The 12,543-nt window shown below is 42.9% G+C and overlaps 1 protein-coding gene across 2 annotated transcripts in view; it reads left to right on the top strand.

Moving 5' to 3' along the window:
- Positions 1 to 200: 200 nt before the first annotated feature.
- Positions 201 to 12,543, top strand: part of LOC310964937 (peripheral plasma membrane protein CASK-like) — a 36,697-nt gene continuing 24,354 nt past the window's right edge. For both annotated transcript variants that reach the window (XM_083938267.1, XM_083938266.1), the window contains exons 1-2: positions 201 to 876; positions 8,261 to 8,373. In XM_083938267.1, coding sequence (XP_083794393.1) covers positions 812 to 876; positions 8,261 to 8,373 — 178 coding nt within the window. In that variant the 5' untranslated portion in view covers positions 201 to 811. The remainder of the gene's footprint in view (positions 877 to 8,260; positions 8,374 to 12,543) is intronic.

Below are 12,543 nucleotides of genomic sequence, written 5' to 3' on the forward strand. Positions count from 1 at the left end.
CCCCGCCGGACGCCATCTTGGCTCGAGCTACGCTGGAGTCTGAGCCCCGCTCTCCTGGGCCATTTCGGCTCTGAGGCGGACCAGTTTCCTGGACGACGGGAGAAGGAGAAGGAGGAGGAGGAGGAGCCTGGCGTTTCTGGAAGTCGGAGGAGCAGCCAGTCAAAGCCAGCCAGCATCTGAGGAACTGGAGCAACGGTGGACGAAACGGTCGGAATATGATATAATTTCAATATTCACAAGCACAGACGGCGTGTGCAACGAGAGTAGTCGTCGACATGCACGTAAATGTGTTCTATTCGGGCTCGGGAAGCTGAAGCATATTGCAGCCCGGGACACATTTCGGTGGGGATAAGCCGTCTGTGATACACTGGGTGTGCACAGCCAACCATTTTTCCAGAGCCCCTTTAGCTTTGCGGTTGAAAGGAGCATCTTGGTCCGTGGATGCTGCCGAGGGAGAACCTGTGTCTGGCAGTACCCCGACAGTAAGATACAAACCCCGAGGCATGCAAAGAGGGGTGGGGGGGTTTTCTGCAAACGAGCGAGGAAATCTCTACGCCCTGGGGTCTGTGCTGTGGTTACTATTTAGCTAGTAGCTCGAGAGAAGGTGGGGCCGCGGAGTGACAGCATTTGGACGCCAGCTAACGTGGCTAGCCGGCTAACTTGGACTCTCGAGTGTGTCACTTATTTTCGTGTCTTTACCGGGAGTGTACAGCCCGGTAGAGTAGTAACCGCACCAAAAAAAGCCCGTTATCATTGATTCTGTATCCGTGTGGGTGGGATATCTCGAGGAGAGCATCCCCGTTTTACCTGAATGACCATGGCGGACGACGACGTGCTGTTCGAGGATGTCTACGAGCTGTGCGAGGTGATTGGCAAGTAAGTACCGCCGTTAGCCACTCAACTTGCCCGCTCCTCTGTCTATATTTGGGTGTTTTTTTCCCCGTTATTTTCTCTTTTGTTTTTATACACTCATCATTTCTGCCACACAGCACAGCAGCAAGGGCCATCTTTAATTGGCTGCCACTGCTCTCATGTGTATAGGCCCCGCAGGTTTTTCCAAGGGGGAAAGTTCAGCGTGGGTGAGGTGAGGTCCCTCCTCAAATTGCACTGCCATTTAACTTTCTATTATGGAGCAATAGCAAGCACACGATCATCTGATGTATTAGGAGTTGCAGAGTGTGCCTGACCTCACGACCTCCAATCAGACAAGTGAAATTACAAGCATGATTAGGAACTTGTATCAGACATTAACTTTTTTTGATTGCAGGTTTTAAAGATGGAGAAGTACATGTCTTGGTGTCCTGCTACCTTGTTATATTGTGCATTTGAAAACCCCCCATGTTCTTATGGTGTGTCTACATTAATACCATGTATTGCAGTTGCTGAAGAAATATATTCTGGCAGTTTGCATCCAGGACGTGTGGCTGCACAGCTAAAATGTCTGCAGACAGGATTTTGCATCTTCTAATCCCCGTGTTTGACAGTAGCCATAACTGCATACAGTTACAGGCAGACTGACAAGCCTGTGAGGAGGCTGAGCTTTTCAGCTGTGATGTTTTCATATAAACCAGGAGACTGATGGAGGCAATAAGAGGGAAAGGTTCAAGATGCTATGAAAACTGAAAAATTGCCACGGTAAGCATGTGTGGTCAGAGCTGGATGTGAGGTGGGAAGGCTGGCACACTCATAACAGTCCTGGGCTACCAGTCAGTCCCCTCCCCCCTGCAAGCTTCACTCACTGGAGGTCTGAGGGTCCATTAAGTTTGTTCCAGGGGAAAGAGGCATACTCTCTCCGGACCCTCAGGCCCTGTTCTATATCCTGGGACTTCCTGTTGTCTTGGTTACTAATTGATGGTTGGTCCAGGAGCACTACCTTGGAGTCCCAGTAACAGATACAAGGAGCCACTGGGGGAGAGTTAATGCGGAAATGGTGCAAACCATCTAAATGCTTGTATGGTTTAATTGGACAGTCCAAATCAACTAGGTAAATACTGGAAGTTGAATTCACAGGCCATTGTGCATGATAGATGAAAAAGTTATACCTATTTTAATTTACGTTGCTTGCCCCTAGCTGTGGGTTTAACTATATTTGTTTGTTTTGTCCACCCTAGCCTTCAAATGAACAGTGCATGCATAGGGTGTGCCTGTGCTATAGGGACAATATATTTCTGCAATAATCAACCTGCATGGCAATAACTGTATACCCTGCATGGAGTATCACATGTGTAGAGGTGAATACCTCCAGGCTACATTAACCAAAATGTAGTAACCTCAATTTGGTACTCCCTGCAGCCGTAATCAAACATTAGAAATGCAGTATTCCCAAATACTTCTTGTTGAGTGTTTTGAGCAGTTGCGCTGGGTATGGCCACACGGAAGAGCTATAGATGAGTGAACAAGATACTGACTGGAGCGTATTACAAGCTTTAGTAACAGCCACATTTATGTCACAGAAAAGACCGGAAAATCCCTCATATCCTGCCAGTTCTTTTGTGAAACTGCAGTTGATGGATCAAATATGTTGAGTCCTGGTATCTCGGGATGCGATGCCGGGAGAAGAAGGGGAGATCATTTTTCCCTCGGCCCTGATCCAGGAGGCTGAGGCAGATCAATGGAGACAAGTGGAGTTGGGAATGGGATGGCCCTGAGGCTAAGGATATAAATAATGCCAGCAGACATTGACTGCAGTACTCTCCCACCTCCCACTTTGTTTTTAACCTTAGCTTTTACTGTTGGCCCTACTTTTTTGGCAGTGGAAGACATGGAAGACGGCTAAGACCTGAGGATGTTAATTAAAATTTGAATTGGAAATGCTTTGCAGCCACAGCAATCCATCATAAAAACCATTTTCCATGTCATCTTTCTAGTTAGGGAATATTCCTGCTCCTACATTTGAGCATTTGATTGATTTGATCTCATATGATTGAAGTCAGAGTGATATGTTGGCCTATGATTGGGTTAAATAGACTGATTATAGACTGTAGGAATGAAGACCTCTTCCAGACTTTCATTACTTCGTATTACATGAAGATCGACCTTAAATGGCAGTGTTTGACTGACTTTCTATGACTGGATCTGAGATATATGTTAGTTCAGAAATGTCTAACCAATTTGAAATATTTGATGAACATCAACAGTGTCTGATCAAGGCATACTAACTAAAAAATACTATAATCCAGAGTGAGTTAAATGAGCTAATCCCTAATACATTTGTTGCAATTAGTTAGTCCTTCACCTTCTGCCATTTAATGTAAGAGTTGTCATGGCGATTAGTCTCACATTATTGGATGATCTCGGTCCTGTGCGTGTCTCTCGCTGACCCTTGATCTCCTTTCAAACTTGTACATAAACCCTATTATCCAGTCCTTCCCTTCTTCAGACTTCTATTGTTGCACAGCAAAGTTGTCTATTATTGTCCCTGATCGGCTTGTGTCGGAGAGGAGCAGCCTGGCTGGGTGGGATTGAGAGCACTTGGGACGCCATCACTCTTCAGTAATCATCTCCACTAAACTTGGATTGTAGAGAGAGGCATGTTTAGAGTGATTTCTACTGAAAGACGGTTAGTAATTTCATTTAGAAATTGTTTTTTTTGGTTGACATTTTCCCTTTGACCTTATTTCCCTCAGCTTTTTCAAGTGTCCTGTCTCTGTGCTAGTATAGCACTCTGAGTTATGATTGTTTTCAAGGCACTGTGTCCAGTGGGGTATCTCCTTTCAGTGCTACTGCCTTCTCATTATTTTCAACGGAAAGATGTGCTTTTTGCATTGCGAGCAGCACCAAGAGCCTAGCAAGGTTTCAGAACTGAGAGCCAAAGAATAAAAAGTCAGAAATGTTTCAACTTTTAACAAGTCGGACCCCAGATTCATAAGGGCTTATAGTTGCATGGCAACAGCAAGAGCTGTCTGTGGCATGGCTATAAAGAGACACAGGACTGTCTGATTTTACAGCTCATGCATGTAAATGTTCATTCAACTCCCCTGTGGTCATACTAGCCTTATTTCAACATCAAACAGGTCAGGTGTCAATTCAACTGTCTGGATTAACTCTGGTGAAAGATGACACAAGCTGTTGAACAGGCATATATATGACCTACAGGAAGCTAAAGACAAACTAATTAATGTAAAAAAAATGCACATTTCTCTCTAATAGAAATATCTTAATTTGGCACCACTGTATCAATAATGTTTGGCTTCCATATCTATATTTTGTACCACCCCTATAGGCCTGTGTTTGAGATTTCAGCTCAAGTTGAAGTGTTGGCAAAGTGCTGAAGCAATTGAATCCATTTCTGTCTGTAATGATGCCGTTTGAATAGGACTTAGGTTGTGGAGAAGCACTATTGGAGTCACTCTCTCGCTCTTTATTTCAGCCCTGGGGTGCTCATTAGAGCCAAGGATATCGGGATGTGCGACTCACTCTAAACCAATGAAGTGATCAGCCTTCTGGTTTATTCTGAGTTGGATAATTAAATTGCTTGGATGACATTTAAATCTTACACTTTCATTGATTGTTTGATAGTTTTTTATTGGTCTAATGAAAGTTTCTCTCCAAACCTTTAGCATACAAATCTCACACACAATGCTTTGCTACAGGAAAGACGCATTTGCTTCAGTTTTAAGCGTGCAAAGTTACATTTTTAGATGTAGAGGAAGAGAATACCTTCTTGTCACAGTATAGATGTGTTTGAGCTATTTGGATGTCTTTCTAGTATTCTGTTCTCTTATTTATGTAAATGGAGTTAGAGAGACTGTCTGTTTTGCTAGAAAGCGCAGGGTTCAAGCCCCCAGCTTGGCAAGCATCCACTGAGCCGGAGTGTCCTGAAGCAAGACACTGAATACCTGCTGGGACCGATAACGTATCACATTATTAAATGTGTCATCTTCCCATCTGTTTTGCCGAGGAAGCTATCAAGTGAGAGTAATGTGTGTTTCATTAAAAAGTCATGTCAGGTATTTTCCGGTTGTCATTAGTTTAAACGGCGAAATATGTTTGATTTGATATGTTTAATATCTAGCCCAGCATACAGTATAGCAACATTAATTGTAATTTTCTTGCACTAGAACACTCTCTTTCTTTTGAACTTTCCTCTCTGTGTACAATATAGGCTCTCTTTTAGCTGCCCACACACATCAGATCAGTCATCGTGAATGGATGGAAGCTTTCTTTCAGGCGACAAGGCCACGCTCTATAGAGAGGTGTAAACAAACCTGGATTTTCTTCTGGTTTATGTAGAGGAAAGGATCTGCCAAAGCTTTGGAGCCTCCACAGGGTATCTTTGCTCTAAACTTTAATTTGCAACGGGAATACTAATTTCCCCGCTAATATTCAAAGGGAGCTCTAATTTGCATGCGGAAACACTCTGGATTATTGTTGCTCAGACATTCACAGAAGTGGAACAGCACTGAACTTTGTTGAACTTGTGAAATTAACATTTATGCACTTGCGCTAAGTCTGGGCAGTGGGGCAACCGGCACTTATCCCAGAAGCCTTCTGTTGGAGTCACTTTTATGTTTTTTTTTTTTCTTTCAAAGCACGTGCTGCACAAATGAATGAATAGACACTTGTCTTCTCTGTGTATCCACGACCATCACCACTGACTTAGCTATTTTTAAAGCTCTATGAAATCATACCACTAACATACTTTCTTTCCTTCTTTCTTTTTTACTTACTTAACAATCACAGAATACTATGATTCCACCTTTCAGAGGTATCTTTGGGCATGCAGTGGGTTATTGAGAAAATATTAAAAATTACCGGTGTAGGCTTGTCACTGTATGCCACTAACATGCACAATGACAGATCAGATAGATTGACATTTACTTGGCTCCGGATAATAACGTGGGAACAACACCAACAGTGTTGCTGCATCTCACAGCTGTGCAAACATTTTCACCTCAAATTTTTTTTTTGGGACAAACTAACCGAGTGGTTAGTTTGCTAGACTCAGCTAAAGTGAAGCAAAATGCTGCTTTAAGCAAAGATGGTTGCTCTCAGGAGAGCCATACTGGTGATGTTGAGTCCGCAGCTACAGATGTGTCCTGTCCCTGTTTGGGAGAGAGAGAAAAAAAACAGAGACCTCCTCCCCTGCATGGACGTTAGAAACGCCCCTAAGTCTTTGATTTACATAGAGCAGAGAGTTAACGTAGAGCAGAGAGTTGAAATGAAATAAGCTTGGGAGCAGTCTGTAAAGATTGCCACTTTGGGCTAATGTTTGATGACTGCCGCTGTGAGCCATGTGTGGGCGTTTTTATATGAGCCCACTCAGCACAGCTGCGGTGATGTCAGTATGGCATGCGGCCCCTCTGCTTCCTCACGCTTAGACACACACTCACTCTCTCTCTTACACATCCTTGCTTTCTTATATGGCCTCTATAATAGCTACTGTACATGGCTGAATGGTCATTTAATCTAGTTTTATATGAGATGATGCGATGAATTGCATTCTGATTTATTCAATTATTAATTAATTAAATAGCGGCCCCAACCTCCTTTCAGAAAAAGCTTCGTTCGGTTGATTGATTCTCCGTGCAGCTCCCTTGAATTGACTGCTAAGCTTACAAATGGGGTTGATGCATAAAATCGGGCAGGTTCACCCAACCCCACCTCATTTCTTAATGATGTTAATGAGTTTTATTGACACACATTAAATCAGTGCCAAGATGGCCTTACCCTCACTGCATCATTTGTATCCCTGCGGTTGCAGCCTCTGACTTAATCCCCTATACGTTCACTAGTCAAACACAGATCTGAAACTGTAGTAAGGTAGGTACGGGGGTGTCAGAAGCTCCACCATACTCTCACGAAGCACCCTGCACCTCTGAGGCCCTCTTTTTAATAAGAAACACAGCTGCTACAGTACATCAAGCCATGGGGGGGCAAAGGTCAGCGGGGGTTGTCAGATAATCAGCAGGATTCCTGTGAACTCTGGAGGGAACAGTGTTGTGTTTAACGGATTTCTCAGCCCGGAGCGTACACACACTGTCTGCCGCCATTTGTTAGTACGGGTTAATCATTACAGCAGATGTGAGCGCAAATCAGCTGCAGCCCCCAAACTCACAACATGCACGGATACTAACTGTTTCTGTTTGTTTGACACTGGCATTGTCAGGCAATTTCATTTGCTAATCATTTAAACTAACTTTTAATGGCCACCACATTTCTGTGGGTGTTATTGTGTGTGTTGTCTGTTTGTGTATGTGTGTGTCTCCAGTAGCATTGGTTCCGCCTCTGAGGATTGTAGATTTTGGAGATGTAGCGACAGCTGTAACACGGCAGGGGTGTGTGTGTGTGTCTCCGGCCCTGATCAGGTCTAGCATTAACCTGCGTCTTGCATTGAGATCTGATCGCTTAGACCACATTCAGAAGTGGTTTTGGTGCGCAATTGGTGAGATCCGATCACTAGTAGTCACTTAAGACACCTGGAGGATTCTAGTGCTAGCTGTGAACTGACGTGTTTATGCTGTATTCACACCAAATCAGGTGTTGTGGCAATTAGTGCAGCGAAGCAAACTTTTGTTAACGTAAAATCTATTCTACATGCGTACAGCCGTACGAAATGATCAAATTTGTTGCTGTGGTTGATATTGCACAGCACTGTTAATGTAACAAACATTTACCTTTCTTTCTACTTCTTTTAATAGGCGACGTCACATGAGAAGATGGGTTTTCTGTGACCAATTTAACGTTATGAACAGAGGAAAAACTAGTTAACTGCAGACAATTCGCTGGTCAAGTGAGGATATTCATGATGAACCCGATAACGGAAATTCCTCACGATTAACTTTATTAGCGCGATAAAACAATTGTTGTGCCATCCCTAGACACAGAACAGGAAAACATACCTTCTAGCTTCCATATGTCAGCCCCATTGCAGTTATATCAGGAAACTCAACCTTACAGAAATAAACCCTGTAGGGTAGGTCTCCCTTGGTCAGGTCTCTATAATAAAGCTTTTATTTTAGCTTTTACAGCTGCGCTGCACACCACTGCTCTATAATTCCTACTGGCACGAGCATGGCTACGATGCCTAGCAAACCACCCACTGTAAATCCAGAATATTTTCAGAAATGGCACTATGTCTGCCCATTGCACTTGGCGTCTGTGTGTAATTGTGTGCATGTGATTATGTGTACATGTGTCTCTGGTAAGTGTTAACTGAATTTATTACGGTGTTTGAATCTGAGAAATCATATGCATGCTCAGATGTTTGTCTGTGTGTTTATGTCACTAACTCGTGTGTGTGTGTTTGTGTGTGCTGCAGGGGTCCCTTCAGCGTGGTGAGGCGGTGCATCAACAGGGACACAGGCCAGCAGTTTGCTGTAAAGATCGTGGATGTGGCCAGCTTCACCTCCAGCCCTGGCCTCAGCACAGAAGGTGAGGAACACCGCGTACCTTGTTTGAACTGTGGCTGCAATTAAATCTCAGTGTTTGTTGTCGTGCACTCAGAGCAACAGATGGGCGGGGTTAAAGTCAGAATCAGGACAAGAGAGGATAGTTGTCAATCACAGAGACTTACCCTTTTAAACGGACGTGTTTAAAGAGCGATCTAAACGACATGTGAACAAATGAAGCACAATGTCCCAAACGCTGCACCCAGGTGAATAATATTTTGGAACTGCAGTTGTTTGCCAGTTTGTGTGTATGTGTTAGTGAGGTTGCGGTGGTGAGTATGGGTGAGGAATCGAAGCACGCAATGTCTCACCATGTGGTTTTGTGCTTTGTCACGCTGAGCTGTGTGTCAGAGACAAAGACAGGGAGAGGGAGAGGGAGAGAGAGCGCATAGGTGTGTGTGTGCTAATTTTGGCGTTCACTATGTGCCATCTGTGATGTCCCAGTCAGAGATTAGCCTGGTAGCCAATAACAGCAAGACAAGGAAATGACCCAAGGGAGGAGAAACGCTAGAAGTGGAGATTTACACTAGTGTCACCTAGAGCAACATGTATGTCCTAAATAATCATGCATGTTCCTATGTTTTCATTATCCTTACACTAAATGTATTGACTTTAAATAATGAAAACCATCTACCAAATTGCCAGTCTTTTTTAGTATGCTGCACCAAGCATGGTAAACTAATTAGCTTTCCCACAGTATTTGCGATGACAAGAGTGTCCAGAAGCATCTCAGAAGTCTTTAAGTAGATAATAGTGCTTATAATTGTTATGGAGCCAACCCTGATATGTAAATGTATTCAGGGTATGACAACAATAATGCATTGTTTACGTCAAACTGTAAGAAGCGCATACACTGTTCTAGCCTGCTTCGTTCTTTTGGCTCTTTATTGTAATTTAAGGGCTATTTTTAATGAGCGTTGTTATAACTTATTCAATTGGCAGCTCTACAAATACACAGGTTTGTTTTTACAGTCATCAGTTTTGGGAGAAGCCCAGCTGATCTCAAGTGAAAACAGTTCTTCTGTATTGTAGATTTAATTCTGTATTCACGTTTCCCATGGCCAGTATATGGGGTGTTGAATTCTTGATTATACTAAATAATATGAAACAACATAACGGAATGAATCAGGCAAGAGTGAAACACTGAGAGTTCCTCATAAGAAAGTACCTTTTTGACACACACATTTCTGACATTTTAATAAGTCCCAAGAGAAGAAATACACAAGTAGACACTCAAAGTGGCGCGGTAGAGACATGGAGTGCAGTCAGATTTGGTGAGCATATTCCTGGGACACACCTTAACTTATTAGGAAAGAATTTGCATCGGCATAAATGTGAGAGAAAAGGAAAGAGACAGGACTGTTTCAATCTGAGCAACTACCCTTCATCGTTTGAGCATGTAAAGCAGGAAAAGTGATTAATGGTGTAATTAGGAGTTTAAAAAGTACTGAGTGAAAGCAGAACCAGTGAGTGTCTGGATTTGTGGAATTTAACAAAGATAAATTTAAAGAGTGAACTAGTGAGCATTGTCAATCAACGTTAAAGGGGACATGTTGTTTCTACTAGAACATGTTTACATGCTTTAATGTTCAAAAACACATTATTTTTCTCATCCTGTCTTCTCTCTACCATAGAGTCATCCTGGGACTGACCGTAACGCTGCATTTTATACTGTGACACTACACAACCAGACTTGTTCTCGAAGGAACGTCAACTGAAATCGGGGAGACATAAACATCAAAAACCAAGATTACAGCTTAGCCTGGCGTTAGCATGTAGCTTCATGTAGCCAGATGACCATTAAAATAAATCTGGCACGGGTCGACGTCCCCTTGGGCCGAGAGTAGAAAGGAAGGGTTGGAAAAGACGACCTGAAATCTGAGGTTTTTGCTCAAAGGGATTACTTTAACACAGGCTTACCTCATAATTTAAAGCTTTGGCCACATTTATTATGAATATCTGACATTGTCTAACATTATATATATGATAGAAAATAAGGAAGAGCATGATTAGTTTCCTCAAAAGCTTTATGGGGTTTTTGAAAATACAATCGTGCATTTGGCAGTATTCTCAGTTGCAGATGTGTATTGTAAGTTATTGGAAATGTAATTCAGTGCCCGAGACAACCTAACACCAGTGCATGACCAAGCATTTTGTGCTTCCAATATGTCGATTTTGTCCTCTAGCTTTGAGGTGTAGCCTACAACGGATGCAAATGGTGAAAAAAGAAAATCACCATGTAAAAATTGAGTGAAATGCATCACAAATCCTACTGTAGCCCGGACCTTCCATGTAAGAATTGATTTGGAATAAGCCCAGAGAACGGGATCGCTTTCATTCAGATCATTCCAGGCCTCTCTGGCTCCCTCGCTCTGTCTGAGTGGTTTCCTCGTTGCCGTGCGGACACTGGGCAGCATTGTTACGTTCAAGAATAGACACTCAATGAGACGGGCAGAGGACAAGCGTAAAGAAGAGAGGACAGAAATGATGAAAACAAAGGAACAGTAGAATGGGGTCTCTGTAGTGGAGACGCAGCGTCATTTCTCTATGTTGCATAATGATACTGGTCTGTCACGACACAATGAACACACACACACACACACACACACACACACACACACACACACACACACACACACACACACACACACACACACACACACACACACACACACACACACACACACACACACACACACACACACACACACACACACACACACACAGAGATCAGTAGACTTGCAGATGGGGAGTGGAGTGTGTAAATGAGGTTTTTATGGAGTGAGGAGCTCCACAACAGTACATTATGTCTGTCAGCCTTCCACAGCAATCTGCGTGAACTCTGTTTTACCACTTTTCTCTCCAGTTGTTGCTCATTCTATTCAGTATTTCCTTTTCTTTAAAGAGAGAAGAGCGTCAACGCCCTCCAGCGTTGTCTTCTTTAATGAGGCAGTCGTTAGATGCCACCGAGTGATGTTGTAGCTGAATTTGCAGTGTGATCTGGATGGTAATCCGAGGGGATGATTGTTTGATAACAGCGAGTCAGATGTACAATTTACATGTGCAATTGGTGGTACTTGTCTTTCTGCTAGATACCAGCTTGCGTCTCTGTCTGCACAACATGTGAACGCTCACCTCTCACCTCTTCTCAGTGTTTCTAAAGAATTGAATCCCTCTGTGTGAAAAATGTAATGCTCTGTCGCTCCCTCTGCTGGTGATGTTGACGTGTGGCAGGTTTGTTTACTTGAGGTGTGAAAGGAGGAGGCTGTCCTGCTGGGAACGTCCTAGATGCTTTTTCATCTCGTCACCAAGGATGGATTTAACAAGGCACTAACCAACCGCAATGAGTAGCTGTCTTTCTTTCTTAAATGAGCATGAGAGAGCTGTCTCACCCAAAGGTCATCTGATGTTTTCCAAATGGTGTTTGGTTTACATTTGTTTGGTGCATCCTTAGCCTAGTGCTTTCCACCTCTCTAAAAGAAAGTGAAAATAACATTTTGATTGAACCAAACTGAGCAGGGCAAGTGCTAAAGTCTAAAGTGTGACACTTTTTAGATCAAAGATTTTCAGTCTAACCCCCTGGGTGTGGTTGTTTAACACGTATGTCACTGTAACACTATTTTGTGCAACAGCATCATCAAAGTCTGGTTAGAGCCGCACACGTCATCTTTGAATAGCTCTGCATGGGGCTGCACGATTAATTACATTTTTTTCTAGATCTCAGTATGTGCTTGTGCATTATCCAAATTGCAGGGGTTCAGAGTATTTGTATTAAAATCGTCGGTTGGTACAGATCCTTTGCAAAAATCACACCATGAAAATTACAAAAATTGCAAAAATTACCCTTCCTAATATTATTATTCATATTGCAATATCAAAAATAGTGTCAATTATTATTTTGCTCATGTCGTGCAGCCCTAGCTCTGCCTCTGCGTGTTAGGTTTGGGGGCGAAATGGCACAAAGCCACGTCTGCTCCTCAGTGCTGACATTTAGTAGCACAAAATTAAGTGCGGTTGGGAAATGACAAATACCCCTACAAGGAGATTCAGACATTCAACACTGGAACTACTGATCGTACAAAGTACATAAAGTCCTTGAATGAGTCAATAGTAAGTAAGTTCACAATGTAATGGGCCTGTCTGAAAGCTTAGT

This window comes from Echiichthys vipera, assembly GCF_963691815.1.
Source record: "Echiichthys vipera genome assembly, chromosome: 23".
NCBI lineage: Eukaryota > Metazoa > Chordata > Actinopteri > Perciformes > Trachinidae > Echiichthys > Echiichthys vipera.